Below are 24,829 nucleotides of genomic sequence, written 5' to 3' on the forward strand. Positions count from 1 at the left end.
TTACCTCTTTAGTGTTAATACACAAAAAATGGTTTGGATTAATATATTTTTATTTCAATGGTTATAGTTAACTTTTCCTTAAGTAAATGGGTTACTTAGGATTATTAACACTAAAAATTAAAGCTTGAAAGCCTAAATATCGAATAACAAAGCTGGAGATCAAGTCCAGCATCTGTTTATGTTTTGATTCGATTTGAATATTCGAGTCAATAATAATTTGAGAACTTCAATTATATATCTAACTAATTAAATAACGAAATCAAAGAACAGAAAGATTCAAAAATTGCATAATTTTAAAATAATATTTTAAAATTAATAAAAAAATATTTCCAATGAAAATCAATAAATTTATCAGTACACCCTCTTCAAATTAATAAAAGGAATAAAAAAATTATTAGTACATGAACTTTCGTGAATAACAAATACAATTATTATTGCTATAAAATGAAATTAAAGAATTATCAGGAAATTAATTGGCCCAGTTACTGCATGCATATATGTTTCTGCATAATACTCCATATCTTAATTCCCTTTCTTAGTCCACTTCGCCTGCAACGGCGGAATGCTCTGTTCATTCTTGAAGAAATTGGTTGGATCAACAACTGTCTTCACCCGAACAAGACGATCGAAATTATTCTTGTAATACGGCTTCCCCCAAATACTGGCTCGTGCATAGCTCGTCTTCCCATTAGGGTTATTCACTCCGATGTCGAGATCTCTGTAGTTGAAATACGCTTCTCTGGGAGAGCTCGAGACGTAAGGAGTCATGTATTCGTAATACTTGCGGCTCCAGTTTATGTATCTGTCCGCATCTGCAGCCTCAGAGTCTTGCCAGTAAGTTAAGCCAGCAAGTTTGTAGAGCGCACCAGCTCTGTGAGGAAACGGTGTGAATGATTCTGATATTTCATCCATTCTTCCACCGTATGGAACCATGTAGTAAATAGTCTCGTCCGCTTCTGGTTCACGTAGCATACTCACCATGCCTTCGATCGCGTTCAAGGGAATGGGAGTCCGGACATAATCCGACTTGGCTTTGAGCTGTCTGAGGCCGGGCTGAGTCCGGTTGAGCAGAGCATCAAGTGGATCGATCGGCATTTGGTTGCTAAACAAGGTGGATTGGATCCAGCTCATCTCAGTGCAGTCTTCTCTCACTAACCCTAACTCAGGGAAGATTTCTTGCATATATGAAACTAATCTGTCCGCGCCGCCTTGGAAAACTGAGAAGAAATTAACTTGAACCGTCGTGTTCACCCTGAACACAATAACTCCGACGAACAAATCTTTGTCGGCTTTAGGCGCCACGTATTGCCAGCGGTGCCACAGTTCAGCGCCGTTCTGTTCTTCCACGTTCCTCACGATTGAGAAAACAGTGACTGTTTTTGGAACATCGACCAGTTGCACCTTCCAAGCAGTGATCACACCGAAGCTGGCACCTCCGGCGCCTCTGATCGCCCAGAACAAATCCTCGCCCATTGATTTTCTGTCGAGAATCCTGCCATGAACGTCGATTATTCTTGCATCGACGACGTTATCTCCGGCGAGGCCGTATTTTCTAAGCATTGCGCCGTAGCCTCCTCCGCTGAAGTGGCCGCCGACGCCTACTGTAGTGCAAATAGCACCGGGAAACCCTAGAGTGGGGCTCTTTTCTGCAATCTTGTAGTATACAATGCCGGTGGTTGCACCTGCTTCGATCCACGCCGTTTTCTCCTCCACGTCGACTGTAACTTCGCTTAGATTGATCAAATCTATGACCACAAACGGGACTTTTGAGACATAAGACAGTCCCTCCATGTCATGGCCACCGCTTCGAGTTCTGATCTCCAGACCAGTTCGTCTGGCACAACGAACGACAGGTGGGATTTCGGATTCGTGCTCTGGGGTTATGATTACTTGCGGTTTAGGAGTAGATGCCGATGCGAACCTAAGGTTTCGGATTTGGGATAGGAGGATGGAAGTGTAGGATGAGTTTGCAGGAGTGTAAATATCATCAGAAATGGAAGAGTAGTTGTTGGCTTTTTGGGAGAGACAATGAAGAAAGTTGTATTGCCTATCAGCATAAGCTGCGGATGAGCATGACAAGATGAGGAGAAGAAAGAATGAGAGATGAGTGGAGATTGAAGGAGTTTTCATGGTTTGTGATTATGAGAAGAGATGAGTTAATGTTTGTGTTGTGGTGTTTGAGAAGCATGCATGTTTACCCTATTTATAAGGCAAGTTCCAACAAGGACAGTACATTAGGTTTGAATTAATCATATATAAATATTGAAGTTGTCTATTTAATTAGCATATTCAAAGTCCACCCTCATCACAATGGCTGCTTTATTTGAAATTGACCTGCACAAGTTTTTTGTTCTTTAATAAACGCGCCGTTCTTTAACTTCCAATTCTATACGAACTTAACATCGTTTTCATGATAAACAGTTTTTATACTTGGAATTTTGAGGTTAATTAATTCTGAATTCTGATGGAAGTGACATCAATGATTAGTTATGATGATAAACTAGTCATTTTCCACATTAATGGAATAAGTCAATCCCATTTTAATGTTAGGATAATGCTGAGTTCTCGCATTATATTCTTGCGTTGACATTGACGAAAATTGTCTTGCCCATCAGCTAGCATGACATGATTAAAACATGAATGAAACTTAATTTATTTTGAAGAATCAGTCCCTCATGTTTTTTCGTAGTTTTCATAGAAAAACAAGTGGTAACGATTCAGATCAATATTTCTCTTTTCTCTCCGAGTAGTACTATATTATATTCATTATTTTACTAATGTTTATTATAAAATATATATAAATATTATTATATAATAACCTCTAAGCAATATTTATTATTGAAAATTAAAGCAATATTTAGCTTTTACTCTTTTAATTTCGTTCTTGATATCTGCTTAATTAAAAATATATGTTAATTTAATGACTAAATCAAAGTTGCAAATTTATATATATATATGAACCAATTAATAAGTCATAACTATCTAGGTTCTCTGACATTTTAAGGTTGGTCAAGTTGACAATTTCTATTTCTTCAATTGGTAGAAAGTCTTAGCTTCAATTCAGTGTGGAATATGTCAACGCTGTAGAGGGAGATCACACGTACGCGCTACAATTTTATTTTAGGACATTTATTCACGTATATCAATTATAATGATTTCTTTTTTATATAAATATTATGATTCCGTCTAAAAAATAATATTACTTCCTTCGTCCGCGATATCGTTTCCACATTTGTCATTTCGGTCCGTTCGCGTATCTCCACATAACACTTTATTCTCATGTATATTTTCATCAAAAAGTAACTTTATTGTGGGACCCAAACTCCACTCACTACAATATTCATTATTATCTACTAATATCCATCACTTTTCTTAAAACTCGCGCCGTCCACAATGTGGAAATGATATCGCGGACGGAGGGAGTATTATTTATTAAGTTATACATGATATTATGTATTAATTAATTATTCAATTATCCAGATAAACCAGAGAATGAAGTTTTCATTATTATTATTATTATTATTATTATTATTATTATTATTATTATTATTATTATTATTATTATTATTATTATTATTATTATTACAATTATATTTTTTTTGTCTAATTGTACCAATTTATCCATAACAAATACTAGTATAATTTTTTTGTAACCCAAAAGGTGCGTTTACTTTGGTTGTAAAATTTTCATGGGAAAATGATAAATAAGAAAAGATGAGAAAATATTATATATCTTTTCCTCACTTTTTATCATGTGTTTACTAAAGATTAAAATATTGAAAAATATTGGAAAATATTTTCACACCACTAACTAAAGATAATATTATCCAATATTGAAGAGAAAAGAAGTTGTCCGAGAAAATATTTCACTCTGCCCGGAAAAAAAAATGGATCTTGAATTGGTTAACGGGTTTAATGACAAAATTGGTCAAGAATTAATGGACAGATGAAGTAATTGCTTCCCTCCAAGAATGATTTTTCTTGTTGGAAATAAAAGAACTACTACAAAAAGAACTCAGGGTGCCTCAAAACGATAGAAAAAAAAAAAATAGTTTCTAAGTTTGGGAACTACCATTGGAGAGAGGAAAAACTGATTTTCAAAAAGTTAGGCAGAAATTGTTTCCAAACTGGAAGCCGGTTTCATCTGACAGTCGTGGGCCCCACCTCCAATTTGGCTCTCGCTCGCTTTTTGGTTGGCTTGATTTAGCTCTTTCTCTTTTGTTTTGTTTTGTTTTTTTTTTTTCCCCCAAAAACATTGGAAACTAGTTTATTGTTGAACATTAGAAGCTGGATTTGTGGTTTATTAATTGTTAGAGGCACCCTAGGAGAGTATTGTAGCAATATTCATTAAACGCATCAAGACTCGGATTCAAAAATTAATAGAGGCGCACTTGGTGCTGCAAGCAACAAACACGCATATTGGATTCGCATTCTAGAATCGATAATGGTATACCTGACTCATCGTTACGTAAATAAGAACTTTCTTAGAATCGAAACATTTTTCAATAATATAATACGGTGGTTAGAAAAAATAATAATCAATCTGATGGAAAATACAAGATTTAACAAAAAAAAATTAAAATGTACCCATCATCCCAAATGATATTTAGGGTTCATAATTATGACCCAAAGATCAGTTTGAATCTTTGATTACATAAGATGATCGTTAATGATGTCATTGATCGATCTTAAATATATACGATGATGATGGTTAATAGTTAGAGTAAAATTAGTACTCTATTAATTAATACTAGTATACGACCATCCGTGCACGGCGAAATCAAAATTAAATCACATGTTTAAATAAATATATATAAATATTAAACAGAAACAAAATATAATAAATGCAAAATATGGTTTAAAAATAAAATACTAATTACTCAATAAAATTCCAAAATTAAAAACGTAATTTTCAATTATGTATAAAGTGTAATAATAATAATAATAGTTATTAAATTATTTTAAATTATTTGATAATGAAAATTAATTACACGTTATTATTATAGAGTATTTCACATAATAATAATAAATAAATAAATATTTTCATACACAAACATAAATAAAAAGTTGTAAAATTTTAACAAAGAAAAAGAAAATAAAATATATATTTTAAAATTTTAGTAACCTATTCATTTTAAATTCATTTTTGATAATTTTTATACCATTAAAGATCTTCTGACGAACTTAAGCTTACGATGCACATTGAATATTTTGTTATAAATTAAATTTGACAATGTTTAGAAAAGAATTAAAATTATAAAGAAAAAATATAATTAAAAAATGATGGGAGAAGAGAGAGAAAACTCCTCTTTTATATATGACTTAATATATTAAAATACCCACTTCCATAATATGTCTATGAAAAATACACACCCCTTATATAGACTAGTAATTGAATTGAGCAAGATTTTAGTGTTTTAGCTTCAGATTTATATTGTGCATGATTAGTAGATAATCAAGTATATAAATTAAATGGTTTTAGGGTTTTGGCCTCATAGTCTATTTATATTTGCCTCTTTAGTGTTAATACTCCTAATATTTACCTCTTTAGTGTTAATACACAAAAAATGGTTTGGATTAATATATTTTTATTTCAATGGTTATAGTTAACTTTTCCTTAAGTAAATGGGTTACTTAGGATTATTAACACTAAAAATTAAAGCTTGAAAGCCTAAATATCGAATAACAAAGCTGGAGATCAAGTCCAGCATCTGTTTATGTTTTGATTCGATTTGAATATTCGAGTCAATAATAATTTGAGAACTTCAATTATATATCTAACTAATTAAATAACGAAATCAAAGAACAGAAAGATTCAAAAATTGCATAATTTTAAAATAATATTTTAAAATTAATAAAAAAATATTTCCAATGAAAATCAATAAATTTATCAGTACACCCTCTTCAAATTAATAAAAGGAATAAAAAAATTATTAGTACATGAACTTTCGTGAATAACAAATACAATTATTATTGCTATAAAATGAAATTAAAGAATTATCAGGAAATTAATTGGCCCAGTTACTGCATGCATATATGTTTCTGCATAATACTCCATATCTTAATTCCCTTTCTTAGTCCACTTCGCCTGCAACGGCGGAATGCTCTGTTCATTCTTGAAGAAATTGGTTGGATCAACAACTGTCTTCACCCGAACAAGACGATCGAAATTATTCTTGTAATACGGCTTCCCCCAAATACTGGCTCGTGCATAGCTCGTCTTCCCATTAGGGTTATTCACTCCGATGTCGAGATCTCTGTAGTTGAAATACGCTTCTCTGGGAGAGCTCGAGACGTAAGGAGTCATGTATTCGTAATACTTGCGGCTCCAGTTTATGTATCTGTCCGCATCTGCAGCCTCAGAGTCTTGCCAGTAAGTTAAGCCAGCAAGTTTGTAGAGCGCACCAGCTCTGTGAGGAAACGGTGTGAATGATTCTGATATTTCATCCATTCTTCCACCGTATGGAACCATGTAGTAAATAGTCTCGTCCGCTTCTGGTTCACGTAGCATACTCACCATGCCTTCGATCGCGTTCAAGGGAATGGGAGTCCGGACATAATCCGACTTGGCTTTGAGCTGTCTGAGGCCGGGCTGAGTCCGGTTGAGCAGAGCATCAAGTGGATCGATCGGCATTTGGTTGCTAAACAAGGTGGATTGGATCCAGCTCATCTCAGTGCAGTCTTCTCTCACTAACCCTAACTCAGGGAAGATTTCTTGCATATATGAAACTAATCTGTCCGCGCCGCCTTGGAAAACTGAGAAGAAATTAACTTGAACCGTCGTGTTCACCCTGAACACAATAACTCCGACGAACAAATCTTTGTCGGCTTTAGGCGCCACGTATTGCCAGCGGTGCCACAGTTCAGCGCCGTTCTGTTCTTCCACGTTCCTCACGATTGAGAAAACAGTGACTGTTTTTGGAACATCGACCAGTTGCACCTTCCAAGCAGTGATCACACCGAAGCTGGCACCTCCGGCGCCTCTGATCGCCCAGAACAAATCCTCGCCCATTGATTTTCTGTCGAGAATCCTGCCATGAACGTCGATTATTCTTGCATCGACGACGTTATCTCCGGCGAGGCCGTATTTTCTAAGCATTGCGCCGTAGCCTCCTCCGCTGAAGTGGCCGCCGACGCCTACTGTAGTGCAAATAGCACCGGGAAACCCTAGAGTGGGGCTCTTTTCTGCAATCTTGTAGTATACAATGCCGGTGGTTGCACCTGCTTCGATCCACGCCGTTTTCTCCTCCACGTCGACTGTAACTTCGCTTAGATTGATCAAATCTATGACCACAAACGGGACTTTTGAGACATAAGACAGTCCCTCCATGTCATGGCCACCGCTTCGAGTTCTGATCTCCAGACCAGTTCGTCTGGCACAACGAACGACAGGTGGGATTTCGGATTCGTGCTCTGGGGTTATGATCACTTGCGGTTTAGGAGTAGATGCGGATGCGAACCTAAGGTTTCGGATTTGGAATTGGAGGATGGAAGTGTAGGATGAGTTTGCAGGAGTGTAAATATCATCAGAAATGGAAGAGTAGTTGTTGGCTTTTCGGGAGAGACATTGAAGAAAGTTGTATTGCCTATCAGCATAAGCTGCGGATGAGCATGACAAGATGAGGAGAAGAAAGAATGAGAGATGAGCTGAGATTGAAGGAGTTTTCATGGTTTGTGATTATGAGAAGAGATGAGTTAATGTTTGTGTTGTGGTGTTTGAGAAGCATGCATGTTTACCCTATTTATAAGGCAAGTTCCAACAAGGACATATTACATTAGGTTTGAATTAATCATATATAAATATTGAAGTTGTCTATTTAGCATATTCAAAGTCCACCCTCATCACAATGGCTAGCTGCTTTATTTGAAATTGACCTGCACTAGTTTTTTTATTTTTTAATAAACGCGCCGTTCTTTAACTTCCAATTCTATACGAACCGAACATCGTTTTCATTATAAACATTTTTTATTCTTGGAATTTTAAGGTTAATTCTGAATTCAGACGTGGCATCAATGATTAGTTATGATGATAAACAAGTCATTTTCCACATTAATGGAATTAGTCAATCCCATTTTAATGTTGGGATAATGCTGAGTTCACGCACTATATTCTTGCATAGACATTGAAAAAAATTGTCTTGCCCATCAGCATGACATGATCAAAACATGAATGAAACTTAATTTTATTGTTGTTTAATTAATTTCTAAATCCTAGTCTTGATGTATCCAATGAATTTTACCTCAAGACTCTACCAAGTATTTTTGGATTTTTTATTTTCCAATTTTTTTAAAAAAAAAAGAAAAGAAAAAGAAAAGCAAGAAAGAAACATTATTATAATTTAATTTTGAGTAAATCAAAGTTGCTGATTTTTTTATATGAACCAATTTGTCATAACTATCTAGGTTCTCTGACATTTTAAGGTTGGTCAAGTTGACAATTTCTGTTTCTTCAATTGGTAGAAAGTCTTAGCTTCAATTCAGTGTGGAATATGTCAACACTGTAGATGGAGATCACACGTACGCCGTACGCGCTACAATTTTATTTTAGGAGATATTTTTTTGGCGGAATTTATTTTAGGAAATTTGTTCATGTATATCAATTATTATGATTTCTTTTTTTAAATAAATATTATGATTCCTTCAAAAAAACAATATTATGATTTATTAAATTTTTTATAAGTCGCATCTGCAGATATCACATGATATATTTTTTTTTTAGGGAAAAAGGAAGCTTGTATTAAATCGTGCGCGCTGAACAATATCTGTCAGTCCAAACGGAAAGCTGGACTTCCAGATTATTACATTAACAAAAGAAATATCAATATTTGCTAAAAAAAATGGGACGTCATTCTATTAACTTCCCTACAAACATGGTGAACATCCAAAACAATCATCTCCTTCGTGCGAACAAACGTCTCATATAAGGCATCACAAAGAGAGTCCATCCCACTCGTCTGCTCACTAAGAACGAGTAATAGTTAAGCAATTCTCTAGATAAACCAAAGAATGAAGTTTTCATCATCATCATATCATTATTAGTATTATTAAAAAATTGTCATTATTATATTACAGCCATTTTTTGTTTAATTGCACCAATTTATCCATAATTTGTGACCATAAGGGTGCGTTTACTTTTATTGTAAAAATTTTATGGATAATGATGGATAAGAAAATATGACAAAATATTATATTTTCTCCATTTTTTATCACGTGTTTACTAGAGATGAAAATATTTTCATACTACTACCTAAAGATAATACTCCCTCCGTATTATTACAAAATGTCCCACTTTTCATAATGGGATGTCCCATTACAAATGTTTCATTCCTTTTTTGGCAATAGATTCTTTCTCTATACCTAATATTTAAATAATTTTCATCAACCCACTTTATCTACTTTTTACACATTTCTTAATCTCCGTATCCAAAACTAATGGGACATTTGTAAAGGGACGGAGGGAGTATTATCCAACATTGAAGATAAAATAAGTTGTCCGAGAAAATATTTCACCCTGCCTGTAAAAAAATTTCTATCATAATAAACATGTGAAAATGGTGAAAATATATTTTTTCTCTCATTTTCCATCAAAGTAAACACACAAAAAAAAATATTATGATTATTTTGTTCAAAAAAGGTCAAAAAGTAAAAGAAAAAAAAAATCAAAATCTCATTAATTCTACTTCGGCCACAGCCCCCTCCTTCTTCCTCACATCTCTCACCATCTGCAACTGCAAATCTTCATTTCTTCTGTCAATGACCATTTTCTGCAAATCAACCTCGTTGTGTCAATGTTTCGGGGCGTAAATCCAACTTCTTAATTTCTTTCTTATATCAAATAGATTATTTTTAAAATTTTACTTCAAAAAATCAACACGTGCATGCCAAGGGATTTAATGCAGAAAAATGTTTAAACAAATATTTGGGAGTGGAATAAGGGTATCATCTTTATTTTAGTTTAAAATTGATTAATTTGGGGGTGAAATAAAAGTCTCACTTTTAATCATTGACGTTTTAAATTAATTAATTTGATTGAGCAGTGGGTCCATCAATGGTAAGTTTTGTAAATAAAAAGATAATATTGAGGGTTGAAATTAGAGATAAATTAACCAAAAATGAAATGGAACTTGAATTGGTTAACGAATTAAAATGACAAAATAAGTAAAGAATTAATGGACAGATGAAGTACTTGCTTTCCTCCAAGAATGATTTTTCTTGTTGGAAATAAAAGAACTATTATAAAAAAAAAAAAAAAACTCAAGGCGCCTCCAACGATAGAAAAGGTTAGTTTCTAAATTTGGGAACTACTATTGGAGAAATGAAAAATTGGTTTTTTAAAAAAATTAGAAACTAGTTCATTGTTGAACTTTGGAAGCTGAACTAGTGGTTTATTGTTGGAGGCACCTAGTACTGTGGCAATATTCATTAAACGCATCAAGACTCGATCAGATTCAAAAATTAATAGAGGCGCACTTGGTGCTGCAAGCAGCAAACATGCATTGGGATCCGTATCCTAAAATCGATATGGTCCGCTTGACTCGTCGTTACGTAAATAAGAATTTTCTTAAAAGTAAATGAGATTTTAAGAAACAAATAATTTTAAGAACACAAAATAGAAAGATTCACAAATTGCATAATTTTAAAAACAAAAGAATATTTCTATAGAAAATCAATCGATCAATTTAATAGCACATCCTCATAAAATTAATTAAAAGAAAAAAATATTTATTAGTACATGAACAATTTCATAATAACAAATACAATTATTATTGCTGGAAAATAACATCAAAGAGTAATCGGAGAGAGATATTCAGAACCATATATATGTAACAAGTTGGCGGTTAGTGCATGCACATGTCTTCACAATATATCTTAATTCCCTTTCTTAGTCCACTTCGCTTGCAACGGCGGAATGCTCTGTTCATTCTTGAAGAAATTGGTTGGATCAACAACTGTCTTCACCCGAACAAGACGATCGAAGTTATTCTTGTAATACGGCTTCCCCCAAATGCTGGCTCGTGCATAGCTGGTCTTCCCATTAGGGTTATTCACTCCGATGTCGAGATCTCTGTAGTTGAAATACGCTTCCCTGGGAGAGCTTGAGACATAAGGAGTCATGTATTCGTAATACTTGCGGCTCCAGCTTATGTATCTGTCGGCATCTGCAGCCTCGGAGTTTTGCCAGTAAGTTAAGCCGGCGAGTTTGTAGAGCGCACCAGCTCTGTGAGGAAACGGTGTGAATGATTCTGATATTTCATCCATTCTTCCACCGTATGGAACCATGTAGTAAATAGTCTCGTCCGCTTCTGGTTCACGTAGCATACTCACCATGCCTTCGATCGCGTTCAAAGGAATGGGTGTCCGGACATAATCCGACTTGGCTTTGAGCTGTCTGAGACCGGGTTGAGTCCGGTTGAGAAGAGCATCAAGTGGATCGATCGGCATTTGGTTGCTGAACAAGGTGGATTGGATCCAGCTCATCTCAGTGCAGTCTTCTCTCACTAACCCTAACTCAGGGAAGATTTCTTGCATATATGAAACTAATCTGTCGGCGCCGCCTTGGAAAACTGAGAAGAAATTAACTTGGACCGTCGTGTTCACCCTGAACACAATAACTCCGACGAACAAATCTTTATCGGCCTTAGGCGCCACGTATTGCCAGCGGTGCCACAGTTGAGCGCCGTTCTGTTCTTCCACATTCCTCACGATTGAGAAAACAGTGACTGTTTTTGGAACATCGACCAGTTGCACCTTCCAAGCAGTGATCACGCCGAAGCTGGCACCTCCGGCGCCTCTGATTGCCCAGAATAGGTCTTCGCCCATGGATTTTCTGTCGAGAATCCTGCCGTGAACGTCGATTATTCTTGCATCGATGACGTTATCTCCGGCGAGGCCGTATTTTCTAAGCATTGCGCCGTATCCTCCTCCGCTGTAGTGGCCGCCGACACCTATAGTAGTGCAAATAGCACCGGGAAACCCTAGAGTGGGGCTCTTTTCTGCAATCCTGTAGTATACAATGCCTGTGGTTGCGCCTGCTTCGATCCACGCCGTTTTCTCCTCCACGTCGACTGTAACTTCACTTAGATTGAACAAATCAATGATCACGAACGGGACGTGTGAGACGTAAGACAGTCCCTCCATGTCATGGCCGCCGCTTCGAGTTCTGATCTCCAGACCAGTTAGTCTGGCACAGCGAACGATAGGTGGGATTTCGGATTCGTGCTCTGGGGTTATGATCACTTGCGGTTTAGGAGTAGATGCCGATGCGAACCTAAGGTTTCGGATTTGGGATAGGAGGATGGAAGTGTAGGATGAGTTTGCAGGAGTGTAAATATCATCAGAAATGGAAGAGTAGTTGTTGGCTTTTTGGGAGAGACATTGAAGAAAGTTGTATTGCCTATCAGCATAAGCTGCGGATGAGCATGACAAGATGAGGAGAAGAAAGAATGAGAGATGAGTTGAGATTGAAGGAGTTTTCATGGTTTGTGATTATGAGAAGAGATGAGTTAATGTTTGTGTTGTGGTGTTTGAGAGGCATGCATGGCTTCACTATTTATAAGGTCATTATGGTTTGAAATAGTCTTATTATGTCCCAAAATATTGAAGCTATCCACTTAGCTAATTCAAAGTTCATTGTCTCAATGGCTGCTTTATTTGAAATTGACCTTTTTTTAAAAATGCCGCTCTTTAATTTCCTATGTTTATTTTATTCATGGAGGAAAGCTAACAGCATTTTCATCTCAATTTTTATACTTGGAATTGTGAGTTAATTTCCGAGTCCCTTTTCAATGTCTAACTAATCCTGTATTTTACATTAAGCTGCTATTGGATATATATTTGAATGGTTGCACAAAAATGACGATAATGCTATCTTCTTGGTAATAAATTAGATTAACAAATTAATCAATTGTTGATGAATATTTTGTAGGTCAACTTAATCGGATAAATTGAATACTAGATCCAAGTTGCTGATAAATCTTATAAGTCATATGGTGATTTGACTTTCAATCCGCCGACAATTTTTTTATGGCAGACTACGCGGCTTCATTTGAGAAGATGCATGTGTTTGATTATAGCGTCAAGGGTTGGAAATCACTTCCCAAAACTTATGTAAATGGATCATGTTGCATCCTCTATAAAATACGTCCTTATTAAATTTAGGGTTAACAGTATTTTATGTCCCGAACTTTCAAGGTTTTTTACAAAATGTCCCGAACTTTAATTTTCTCCTAAAAAACCCTGAACTTTCAACATTTTCCACAAAATATCCCGCTATCCAAAATCCGGTGACGGAAAGATGACTCATCTTATCGGAGTCTGAGGTGGACATCTTTTAGTATAAATAATTAATTAAATAAATAAAACTATTCCACTTCATTAATACACCAATTCCACCTCATTAACACAAAAAATTAAAAAATCAAACTTAATAAACACAATCCCATCCTTATTTCTTACGCAAAGTTTAAACAAAACATCAAATTTCTTCCCTAAAATTTTCTTCTTATGTGAACCAATTACTATACGAAGCATGCATTAAGTATAAACTAAGATAAAGGGGATTTCATGACAGCACCCTTTCAGGCATTATGTCGAACACTTTACCATCACACTTCATATGAGAGCATTTCGTGTTCATCTGAAGCAATAAAGAGGACGAGAGCATTTCGTGTACATCAGAAGAATAAAGAGGACGATTATATTCAAAAAGATTTAGGAAATGAACTTTAGAGAAGAAAAAAAAATTGCAATCGAAAGGTGTTTCGGTGAACTTTGAGGAAGAAGGAAATTTTGGAGAACATATGTAAGAGAGTATTGGCACGTTCAGAGAAAAAAAAAATTGGGGAAGAACAAAATTTTGGGGAAGAAATTTGATGTTTTGTTTAAACTTTGCTTAAGAAATAAGGATGGGATTGTGTATATTAAGTTTGATTTTTTAATTTTTTGTGTTAATGAGGTGGAATTGGTGTATTAATGAAGTGGAATATTTTATTTAATTAATTAATTATTTATACAAAAAGATGTCCACCTCAGACTCCGATAAGATGAGTCATCTTTCCGTCACCGGATTTTGGATAGCTGGATATTTTGTGAAAAATGCTGAAAGTTCAGGGTTTTTTAGGAGAAAGTTAAAGTTCGGGACATTTTGTGAAAAACCTTGAAAGTTCGGGACATAAAGCACTATTAACTCTTAAATTTATTACTCCCTCCGTCCGTTAATTAAGATTATGTAAAATTCTTTGGGCATAAAATTTAATAAAATTTGTGATGATTTTGATGTAGTGGAGAAAGGATCCCACCACTTTATGAGATGTGTGGTTGAGATTGAATTTGGGGTGAGTTTTTTTGTAAATAAAGAGTGTTAGTAAGGATAAAATATTAAAAAGGATGATGGGACCATTGCCTTAAAAGAAAAGTGACATAATCTTGGCGGACGCCCAATATAGTAATTTTTACTAATTAATATTATATTGTCCCTCATGCCGTGCACAAGCATCATATTTTTAATTTATTAAATTGTACATTGTTCGAGGAAATAAAATTGAGAGAAGATCGTTAAAATGTGAACTCACATAAAGATTTGAATACTCGAAAACAAATTAAATAAGCTAATTTTTATTTTCGAGTATTCAAATGACTAAACCATTCATAAATAAAAACCTTCTAATGATCAAAAGAAATGTGTAATAAAACATCTTAGTTTTGTTCTATATATGTTACTATCATTTTATATTTGACCATGAAATTTATTTTCTTTTATAAGTCTTATTTATTTATAAAAAAAAGTCTTATTTACCTAATATAACTAGTATATCAAATTGATCGTTTTAAAACGGTTGTTAATTCCCTCGGTGTGTTAATTCTTGAAGTATAACTTGAAAAATAACCTATTTGATATAAGAAAAAAAAGAAGTTGGATTTGCAAAAAATGGTGATTTACAGAAGAAATGAAGATTTGCAGTTGCAAAGGGAGGGAGATGTGAGGTAGAAGGAGCTAGGGGCGGCGGGTGGAATAATAGTAATATTTATTTTTAAAAAAATCATAATAATAATTTGTGGCGAGCGTTATTATATATTTTTCTACAGTGTTGACATATTCTATCTTGGAAAAAGAACTATTGTATTAATATTTAAATCAAAAATAAATTCTGGTTTCAAAAAAATCAAAAATGAAAAATAAAAAACCAATTCTACACTGAATTGAAGCTGTCAGAGAAAATTAAAAGACTTTCCACGAATTGAAGAAATAGAAATTGTCAACTAGACCGAGGTTTAAATGTCAGAGAACCTAGATAGTTATGACAAATTGGTTCATATAAAAAATTCATCAACTTTGATTTAGTCATTAAATTAATATTTTTAATTAAGCAGATCAAGAAGTATCTTTATTGTACACATTGTAGTACAATAAAATATTACTATTAGACACCAGTTTCTATATATATGAAATCAAAGGATTTAGGTTGCAAGAGAATTTATACGTCAACTAACATTTGAAGGCATAAAAATTAGTTCTTTAAAGGATTGTCGTTTTCCTCCAAAATTAATAATGTTTCTTTCTTTCTTTCTTTTTCTTTTTTTAATTTTGGAAAATAAGAAAACGAAAACATACGAGGTAGAGTCTTGTGGCAAAATTCATTGGATATACATCAAGACTCGGATTTAGAAATTAATTAAACAATATTAAAATTACAAATAAAATATGTAATTGCATGAATAAAAATTTGGATTTAATAATTAAGATGAATGTGTCACGAATCTCAAATCATTTTACATACACTTGGGATCATGTAGCCCATTTTTGTGTCTCACCCGATCGTTCCCCTTTTAATTTCTTTTGGATTTTTTCTTTTTAAATTTTGTTATTTGTGTTTAGTTCAATTTTATAATTGTCATTTGACTCATTTATATGGTTTAGTATTACTAGAAAAAGATAAGATATATTCCCTTCATCCTCATCAAATAACTTTTTATTTTTCCTTTTCAATTCGTTCCAAAAAAATTCTCTTTCTATTTTTAGACTATACCCCATCTTAATAATACTCAATTTATCCTTACTTTTCACATTTTTGCCACTCTTTACCTCATTTACCCTAATTTTTCACCTTTTTACCTTTTCGTCTTAAAATTTGTGCTCATCCCTCATATGAAGTTATTTGGAGAACACAGAGAGTATAAAATTTTCTAGCTAGCATTTGATATTCATTTCGATAATAATATCATATATATTATATGTATAATATCATTTCTTTTATTTTATAATAAAAATTAATAAAATATTGAATATACTAGTGCTACTACGATAGGAAAGATTAATATTGTGAAAGGATATGAATAGTTTACCACTTTTCTTTTCATGAAATTAAACTGCGACAGAAACATGAGGAAATTAATTATTCCAAATGAATTAACTTTCACTCTTTCTGATTTTTGACATCGATAAAAAAAAATTCTAGTTTACTATTAACGTGAAGGCCGGTATACCATGTCATTCACTCTCTAATCAAAATAATGAATCAAATTACTCTATTCAAGTGCATATTTCATAGTCCACATCATGTATTCCGGCCTCCACCTCAACAATAAATAGAGTTTTTTCATGTCGATGTCAAAAATCAGAAAAAATACTAAGTTCGTGTATTTGTGGGCTAAAAATAAAAGTCATGTTAAATTTCAGAAAATATAAAAAGTTCGTGTATTTACAGGCTAATAACCCTAATTTCTTCAATGTCTATCGCAAGAATGCGTGAACCTTCAGCATTATCTTTAAATTAAAATGGGATTGACTTATTCATTTAACGTGAAAAATGAATAATTATACGTTTATCATCATAATTAATTATTGACGCCGCCGCGTCTCTGCAATAAACATATATTGTCTACGGATAGGGAAGGGACCCAGAATTCAGAATTAACCTGAAAATTCCTACTATAGAAAAGGTATAAAATGAAATGATGTTCGTTTCCTCTATGAATAAATATAGAATTGGAAGTTAAAAAACGGCACATTAAAAAACAAAAAACTTGTGCAGGTCAATTTCAAATAAAGCAGCTATTGTGATGAGGGGTGGACTTTGAATATGCTAAATAGATAACTTCAATATTTATATATGATTAATTCAAACCTAATTAATGTAACGTCCTTGTAGGAACTTGCCTTATAAATAGGGTAAACATGCATGCTTCTCAAACACCACAACACAAACATTAACTAATCTCGTCTCATAATCATAAACCATGAAAACTCCTTCAATCTCAACTCATCTCTCATTCTTTCTTCTCCTCATCTTGTCATGCTCATCCGCAGCTTATGCTGATAGGCAATACAACTTTCTTCAATGTCTCTCCCAAAAAGCCAACAACTACTCTTCCATTTCTGATGATATTTACACTCCTGCAAACTCATCCTACACTTCCATCCTCCTATCCCAAATCCGAAACCTTAGGTTCGCATCGGCATCTACTCCTAAACCGCAAGTCATCATAACCCCAGAGCACGAATCCGAAATCCCACCCGTCGTTCGCTGTGCCAGACTAACTGGTCTGGAGATCAGAACTCGAAGCGGCGGCCATGACATGGAGGGACTGTCTTATGTCTCAAAAGTCCCGTTTGTTGTCATAGATTTGATCAATCTAAGCGAAGTTACAGTCGACGTGGAGGAGAAAACGGCGTGGATCGAAGCAGGTGCAACCACCGGCATTGTATACTACAAGATCGCAGAAAAGAGCCCCACTCTAGGGTTTCCCGGTGCTATTTGCACTACTGTAGGCGTCGGCGGCCACTTCAGCGGAGGAGGCTACGGCGCAATGCTTAGAAAATACGGCCTCGCTGGAGATAACGTCGTCGATGCAAGAATAATCGACGTTCATGGCAGGATTCTCGACAGAAAATCAATGGGCGAGGATTTGTTCTGGGCCATCAGAGGCGCCGGAGGTGCCAGCTTCGGCGTGATCACTGCTTGGAAGGTACAACTGGTCGATGTTCCAAAAACAGTCACTGTTTTCTCAATCGTGAGGAATGTGGAAGAGCAGAACGGCGCTGAACTGTGGCACCGCTGGCAATACGTGGCGCCTAAAGCCGACAAAGATTTGTTCGTCGGAGTTATTGTGTTCAGGGTGAACACGACGGTCCAAGTTAATTTCTTCTCAGTTTTCCAAGGCGGCGCTGACAGATTAGTTTCATATATGCAAGAAATCTTCCCTGAGTTAGGGTTAGTGAGAGAAGACTGCACTGAGATGAGCTGGATCCAATCCACCTTGTTTAGCAACCAAATGCCGATCGATCCACTTGATGCTCTGCTCAACCGGACTCAACCCGGCCTCAGACAGCTCAAAGCCAAGTCGGATTATGTCCGGACACCCATTCCCTTGAACGCGATCGAAGGCATGGTGAGTATGCTACGTGAACCAGAAGCGGACGAGACTATTTACTACATGGTTCCATACGGTGGAAGAATGGATGAAATATCAGAATCATTCACACCGTTTCCTCACAGAGCTGGTGCGCTCTACAAACTTGCTGGCTTAACTTACTGGCAAGACTCCGAGGCTGCAGATGCCGACAGATACATAAGCTGGAGCCGCAAGTATTACGAATACATGACTCCTTATGTCTCAAGCTCTCCCAGGGAAGCGTATTTCAACTACAGAGATCTCGACATCGGAGTGAATAACCCTAATGGGAAGACCAGCTATGCACGAGCCAGCATTTGGGGGAAGCCGTATTTCAAGAATAACTTCGATCGTCTTGTTCGGGTGAAGACAGTTGTTGATCCAACCAATTTCTTCAAGAATGAACAGAGCATTCCGCCGTTGCAAGCGAAGTGGACAAAGAAAGGGAACTAAGATATATTCTGCAGAAACATGCATGAAGTAACCGCCAGTTCTATCTATATATGGCTCTGAGCCTCTGACTATGGTTTTCTGATTGTTCTTTAATTTTATGTTGTTTTCTAGCAATAATAATTGTATATTTGCTATTCATGCAATGTTCATTGTACTAATAAATATTGTTTTTTTCTTTTAATTTGAAGAGATTGTATCTAATAAATTAATTGGTTTGCAGTATATAGAAATATTGTTCTGTTTTGAAATCATGCAATTTTTGAATCTTTCTATTCTTTTATGTCGTCATTTGTCTAATTAAAAAAGGGCTCAAATTATATTATTGTAGGTATATATAGCTGAATTGAATCACCTCTGAGATGTTGGGCTTAATTGATCTCGAGCTTTGTGATTCAATTCATATGGCTTAATTTGGAAGCCTTTATATACTTGATTATCGATTATATGCACAGTATGAATCTAAAGTCAAAACCCTAAAATATTGTTTGATTTAATTAGTATATATAATTTTGGATCGGAATTCGGAAGTCAATTTTTAAAACTTTTTTACACCTGAAAATGTTGGTTGATTTTTTTTCTTCTTAAATTTATATGTATCCATAATCATTATCTTTGATGCTGATCGATGTCAGTTAAATTTCTAAATATTTTGATTAGTTTGACATTGAAAGCTGGTATAGTATGTAACCTCGGTCAAGTTGACTATTCTATTTCTTCATCAATTCGTGGAATTCTTCTTTTCTGCACACGGCATCAATATATACAAAATGATTTGATCCAATTGTCGATTTTCCAAGATGGAATAAGTCAACAGTGTAAATAGATAACGCTGAAAAAAACAATATGAAAAGAGGATATATATATGGAGAAATTAAAAGCCGGTAATTTGGGCTTTTGTAAACACAGCCTCTAAGATTCTCATTATATCACCGTAGTTAAAAAATAATAATGATTATCATTATAATTATATTATTTTACCCCCAAAAACTAATGATACTAATGTATTGGATGGAATAAACCCTAATTAATAATAACAAAATTAGACTCAAACATGCGAAATTGAAATTGAAGAAAAAAATTGTAAAATAAAATAGAAAATATCAAAAGTAAAACATCATGTATGATACACTGAATCTCAAGTACATCTCTCGAGCACCTTCACTTCTTCCCATCCAGCATCACCCAAGCTCGGGACCAATATAACCTCTTCTTAATTTATTTTTTTGTTTTAGGGTTATAGGAGTAAAATATTTTCCCCTTCGTACCTCAAGAATGTATATCACTTTTCGTGGCACGAGTTTTAATAAATGTATGTGAGTGTGTTGTGGGTGAAGAAAAAGACTCACTTTATTATAAATGCACACTCTTGTAAGGCATGCCGAAATGGAAAAAAAATGCATACTCTTGTGAGACGAAATAATAATAATAATAATAATAATAATAATAATAATAATAATAATAATAATAATAATAATAATAATAATAATAATAATAATAATAATAATAATAATGTGTTACTTAGAATTACCCATTATGCACCAAATACGAAATAAATCCCAAGCCTAATCATCAATTCTTAACTCCAAAATGGTATATAGGCCCAACCAACTCACAAATTAGCCCTACTCTTTGTTTTGTCCTCTTCAACCCAACTAACTACTTTCCTTCATCAGCCCACACCACATATGATATGTTGGGCTTAATCTTGTTTACGATTTTATACATTTGAACTTATTGGGCTTAACTCCAGGCAGAAAAGATAACAAGTGTTTTGGGCTCAAAACTTAGTGGAGTATTTTTTAGTTATTAAAACCATTTGGGCTTAATGGTTAAATAGTAAGTGGTAATTGGGCCAAAAATTCTTTCTGTCAAGTAACCATAATGCACTTTCTTTTTAAAACATAAAGCCCAAGATACCTTCCCACGTGACTTACGGAGAAAATAAATCATAGTAATATTTTTTTGAGCACTAAAATGCTAAATTATGTGACTTATCCCAAAAATATCTTAAATTTTCAATAATATATACTGTAAAAATACTCAAACTATTACCATTGTACAAAAAAAATCCTCACTGTCATAATTATGCAATTTTAAAACAAGTCAATACTCAATAGTTTAGGATTTAATTCAGTAATTGCCTCTTTTTTTTGGATTAAATACATCATAATAATCCATATGCTTCAATAAAATTTTAAGAAAATTTTAGCTGGTTTATAAAAAAAAGATTTGACTGCCAAGATAATTTTCTTTTATTGAGTGGCTAAAACATTATCTATAAACTTTTCGTTACGACATATATGATCAAATTTTGAATTTATGTGATATATTTACAAGATATTATATTATATCATACGAGAGAATGGGTACAGAGTTTACTTTAAACACCTCACACATACCGATAACTTATGGAATGAGATTCAGTGTACCACACTTTATGTCCCACTTTGTGTTCCACTTTCAATTTTATTTATTTTCTTATATATTTTTTCTTCAATTTCAACTTTATATACTTTAGTTTAATTTTGTGATTATTAACTAGGGTTTATTCCATCAATCTAGGGTATATAATTATTTTTTATCATTTAATTTCACTTTTATTAGTTAATAATAGGTTGATAAATTCAAAGTCATGGTATATACTTTTTAAAAAATTTAATTTTTTAAAATAAAAATTAAATATAATTCATAGTATCATAATAAATTTTATTTTTATAAAAACTATTTTTAAAATAATAGATATAAGAATGGGACACAGTGGCACACATAAAATTGTGGAACACTGGATCTCATCCCATAACTTATAGCTTCTCACTCTATATTATGTACAACATATTAAATAACTATGAAATTAATTTAATAAATATTAGTGTTGGCGGAAATTAAAACAAGAACGTGAGGATGGGTATCGGCGTATTGTCAGCAGCGAGATTTTAGGAGCTGGTTTTTAGATGCAAAAATTTAGCTCGTTTCCAGTTTCTCTTCGACCTCTTGTGGTCTCTTTTCTGATGGTGAGGGTCTCAGACTTTTTATATTTTGTTGTGTGTTTTTGCTGTATGTGATTCGGGGCTTTTGGCATCTCTGGTGCCGGTTCCCCATATTTAATAAATGTTCTTTTTCCGCTAAAAAAATAAATTAATAAATATTAGTCCCTATATTTCATTTTAATTGGCTCATTTTTTTAACACGAAAATTAAAAGGCTCACTTTTTTTTAACACGAAGATTAAAAACTTGCCTTTTAAAAAGAAAGTGGTGTGGTTCACATCAATTAAGTATATTTTTTTAATCAAAATAAAAATAAGTCTATTCTAGTGAGACGTCCCGAAGAGAAAAACGAACCTATAAAGTGGACGGGTGGACGGGAGAGCATATCAGATTATTTCCAATTAATGTGTGACGTACAAATTACATATTTTGTCATCTACTACATCGACAACAACGGTAGGTGCAAGTGACATTTTTAAACCTTTCTTCAACAAATGGTCTAATTAAGTGACTCGGAACTGACCCAGAACCCAGACAGTTTGAAAAACCCAGTAGCTCATTCCAAGTAGACTGCTGCGGAAATACTATAATACTAACACTGCCTGAAATGAAACTTAATTTGGTTCAAAAAAATTTAATAATGAAATTTAAGAAAATCGAACTACGTTCTCAACAAACTTCAAATAAGGCTGCTCATTGCATGGTCTTATAAATAGAACATTCCATCTCAACTCAAAACACAAACCACCATCTTCCACAAAAAACCATAAACCATGAAGAATATTCCTTCCATCTCAACTCTCTCACTCACTCTTCTTCTCATCTTCTCATGCGCATCTGCAGCAGAAGCAGCTTCTGCTGCCGATGCGCATGAGCATTTCCTGGAATGCCTCTCCCACGAATCCATGAACAACACCTACTACGACAACGACGTTCACCCCACAAACAGTGCATCCTTCGCCTCCGTTCTCGAATTCTCCATCAGAAACCTGAGGTTCGCGTCGGAATCTACGCCGAAGCCGCAGGTGATCATAACCCCGGAGCACGAATCCCAGATCCCGCCGGTCATCTACTGCGCCAGAAAGACCGACACGGAGATCAGAGTCCGGAGCGGCGGCCACGACTTGGAGGGGCTGTCGTACGTCTCCCAGAACCGGTTCGTGATCATCGATTTGATCAATCTCAGCGAGATCAGAATCAATGTGGAAGAGAAAACCGCGTGGGTCGAATCCGGCGCCACGCTCGGCTCTTTATACTACAGGATAGCGGAGAAGAGCTCCACCCTCGCATACCCCGCCGGCCTCTGCCCGACCGTCGGCATCGGCGGGCAGTTCAGCGGGGGCGGCGAGGGCACATTGCTCAGGAAGTACGGCCTCGCCGCCGACAACATCATCGACGCCAGAATCGTCGACGTCGAGGGCAGGATCCTCGACAGGAAGTCGATGGGGGAGGATCTCTTCTGGGCCATCCGCGGCGGCGGCGGCGCCAGCTTCGGCGTGATCGTCTCCTGGAAAATCCAGCTGGTCGACGTGCCGGAAAAGGTCACCGTCTTCACCGTGAACAGGGCGTTGGAGCAGAACGCGACGCAGTTGATTCAACGGTGGCAGGAGGTGGCGCCGGAGCTCGACCGGGATCTGTTCATCGGAATATTCTTCTTCGGGCTGAGCTCCGCCGTGACCGGGGCCAACCCCACCATCCTCGCCTCCTTCTTCTCCCTTTTCCTCGGCGACGTCGACAGGCTACTCCCGATGCTGGAAGAGAAATTCCCGGAGCTGGGCGTTACAAGAAAAGACTGCGCCGAGATGAGCTGGGTCGAGTCCACCTTATACTTCGCCGCCGCCCCCATCATCCCGCCGCCGGAGCCGCTGCCGCTCGAGTTTCTCCTGAACCGGACCCAACCCGGTCTGAGGCTCCTCAAGATGAAATCCGACTACGCCGTGAAACCTATCTCCGCGGAGGCGCTTGAAGGTCTCTACACGATGATGTACGATTCGGAGGCGGCGGAGTCCTTCGAGCTCATGCTCCCATACGGCGGCAGAATGTCGGAGATTCCGGAATCCGCCATTCCTTTCCCCCACAGGAAAGCTTACATGTTCAAAGTCGCGCTCACGGTGGCGTGGAAAGACAGCCTAGCGCAGGATTCCGACAAGTACATAAGCTGGAGCAGAAGGTACCACAGTTACATGACTCCATACGTCTCCATGAATCCGAGAGCGACGTATTTCAACAACAGAGATCTCGACATCGGAGTGAACAACGCCGACGGCAACACGAGCTACGCGCAGGCGAGCGTTTGGGGCGTCAAGTATTTCGGCGACAACTTCGATCGTCTTGTTCGGGTGAAAGGCGAGGTGGATCCGCACAATTTTTTCAAGAATGAACAGAGCATTCCACCGTGCGGCAAGAAAGAAGATTGAGATAGATATATTATTCTTCCGACAGCATCATCGCCCACTTGATCGATTTCGATTTCATTAAGGTGGCGTAGTAATTAATTACACGATGTTAGTTATTATTTTCCCGGCAATAATGTTTTAATTTATTTACTCCTTTTTTTTTTTGCACTAATTGAAAGTTGTTCTACTTTTTGAGTGGATGTAATGAGAAATTGAGAGTGCAAGATATTTGTGAATGAAATGTTATTTTACGTGGCATTCCACGTATTCTCTCCGTCTCACGAATTTTGATGCATATTTCTTTTGAGTAATGCTAAACAGCCACATTGTGACCATCCACAATTTATCTAAATAAAAAATAATTTAACTTAGTTTTTAAAATAAAAATATTATTTAGTTATTTTATCATATTCTCTATATTGTAGTTATTTTTTTGCAATTTTTTGGTAATTTTTTATTTTTATTAAAAAATAAATTAAAAATAAAAAATGCAAAAAAAATTAAAAATTAAAAAAATAAGTACAATGTAGAGAATATAATAAAATAACTAAATCCTATTTTTATTTAAAAAAAATTAAATAAATCAAGATTTTCTTTATTATAA

The 24,829-nt window shown here is 35.4% G+C and overlaps 5 protein-coding genes across 5 annotated transcripts; 2 read left to right on the forward strand and 3 right to left on the reverse strand.

Moving 5' to 3' along the window:
• Window positions 1-339: 339 nt before the first annotated feature.
• LOC130985078 (tetrahydroberberine oxidase-like) lies at window positions 340-2,174 on the reverse strand. The gene has a single exon (XM_057907851.1). The coding sequence runs from the start codon at window positions 2,128-2,130 to the stop codon at window positions 523-525; it is 1,608 nt and encodes a 535-aa protein (XP_057763834.1). The 5' UTR covers window positions 2,131-2,174; the 3' UTR covers window positions 340-522.
• Window positions 2,175-5,878: 3,704 nt separating this feature from the next.
• LOC130985079 (tetrahydroberberine oxidase-like) lies at window positions 5,879-7,708 on the reverse strand. Its single transcript, XM_057907852.1, has one exon. It carries the CDS (start codon window positions 7,667-7,669, stop codon window positions 6,062-6,064), a length of 1,608 nt encoding a protein of 535 aa, XP_057763835.1. The 5' UTR covers window positions 7,670-7,708; the 3' UTR covers window positions 5,879-6,061.
• A 2,926-nt stretch (window positions 7,709-10,634) lies between these two features.
• LOC130985080 (tetrahydroberberine oxidase-like) lies at window positions 10,635-12,534 on the reverse strand. Its single transcript, XM_057907853.1, has one exon. The coding sequence runs from the start codon at window positions 12,475-12,477 to the stop codon at window positions 10,870-10,872; it is 1,608 nt and encodes a 535-aa protein (XP_057763836.1). The 5' UTR covers window positions 12,478-12,534; the 3' UTR covers window positions 10,635-10,869.
• A 4,658-nt stretch (window positions 12,535-17,192) lies between these two features.
• Window positions 17,193-19,065, forward strand: LOC130985081 (tetrahydroberberine oxidase-like). Its single transcript, XM_057907854.1, has one exon. It carries the CDS (start codon window positions 17,236-17,238, stop codon window positions 18,841-18,843), a length of 1,608 nt encoding a protein of 535 aa, XP_057763837.1. The 5' UTR covers window positions 17,193-17,235; the 3' UTR covers window positions 18,844-19,065.
• Window positions 19,066-22,241: 3,176 nt separating this feature from the next.
• Window positions 22,242-24,499, forward strand: LOC130985082 (tetrahydroberberine oxidase-like). Its single transcript, XM_057907855.1, has one exon. It carries the CDS (start codon window positions 22,603-22,605, stop codon window positions 24,244-24,246), a length of 1,644 nt encoding a protein of 547 aa, XP_057763838.1. The 5' UTR covers window positions 22,242-22,602; the 3' UTR covers window positions 24,247-24,499.
• The last annotated feature ends 330 nt before the right edge of the window (window positions 24,500-24,829 follow it).

The sequence above is a fragment of the Salvia miltiorrhiza genome, chromosome 5 (genome assembly GCF_028751815.1).
Source record: "Salvia miltiorrhiza cultivar Shanhuang (shh) chromosome 5, IMPLAD_Smil_shh, whole genome shotgun sequence".
In the NCBI taxonomy this organism is placed as follows: Eukaryota; Viridiplantae; Streptophyta; class Magnoliopsida; order Lamiales; family Lamiaceae; genus Salvia; species Salvia miltiorrhiza.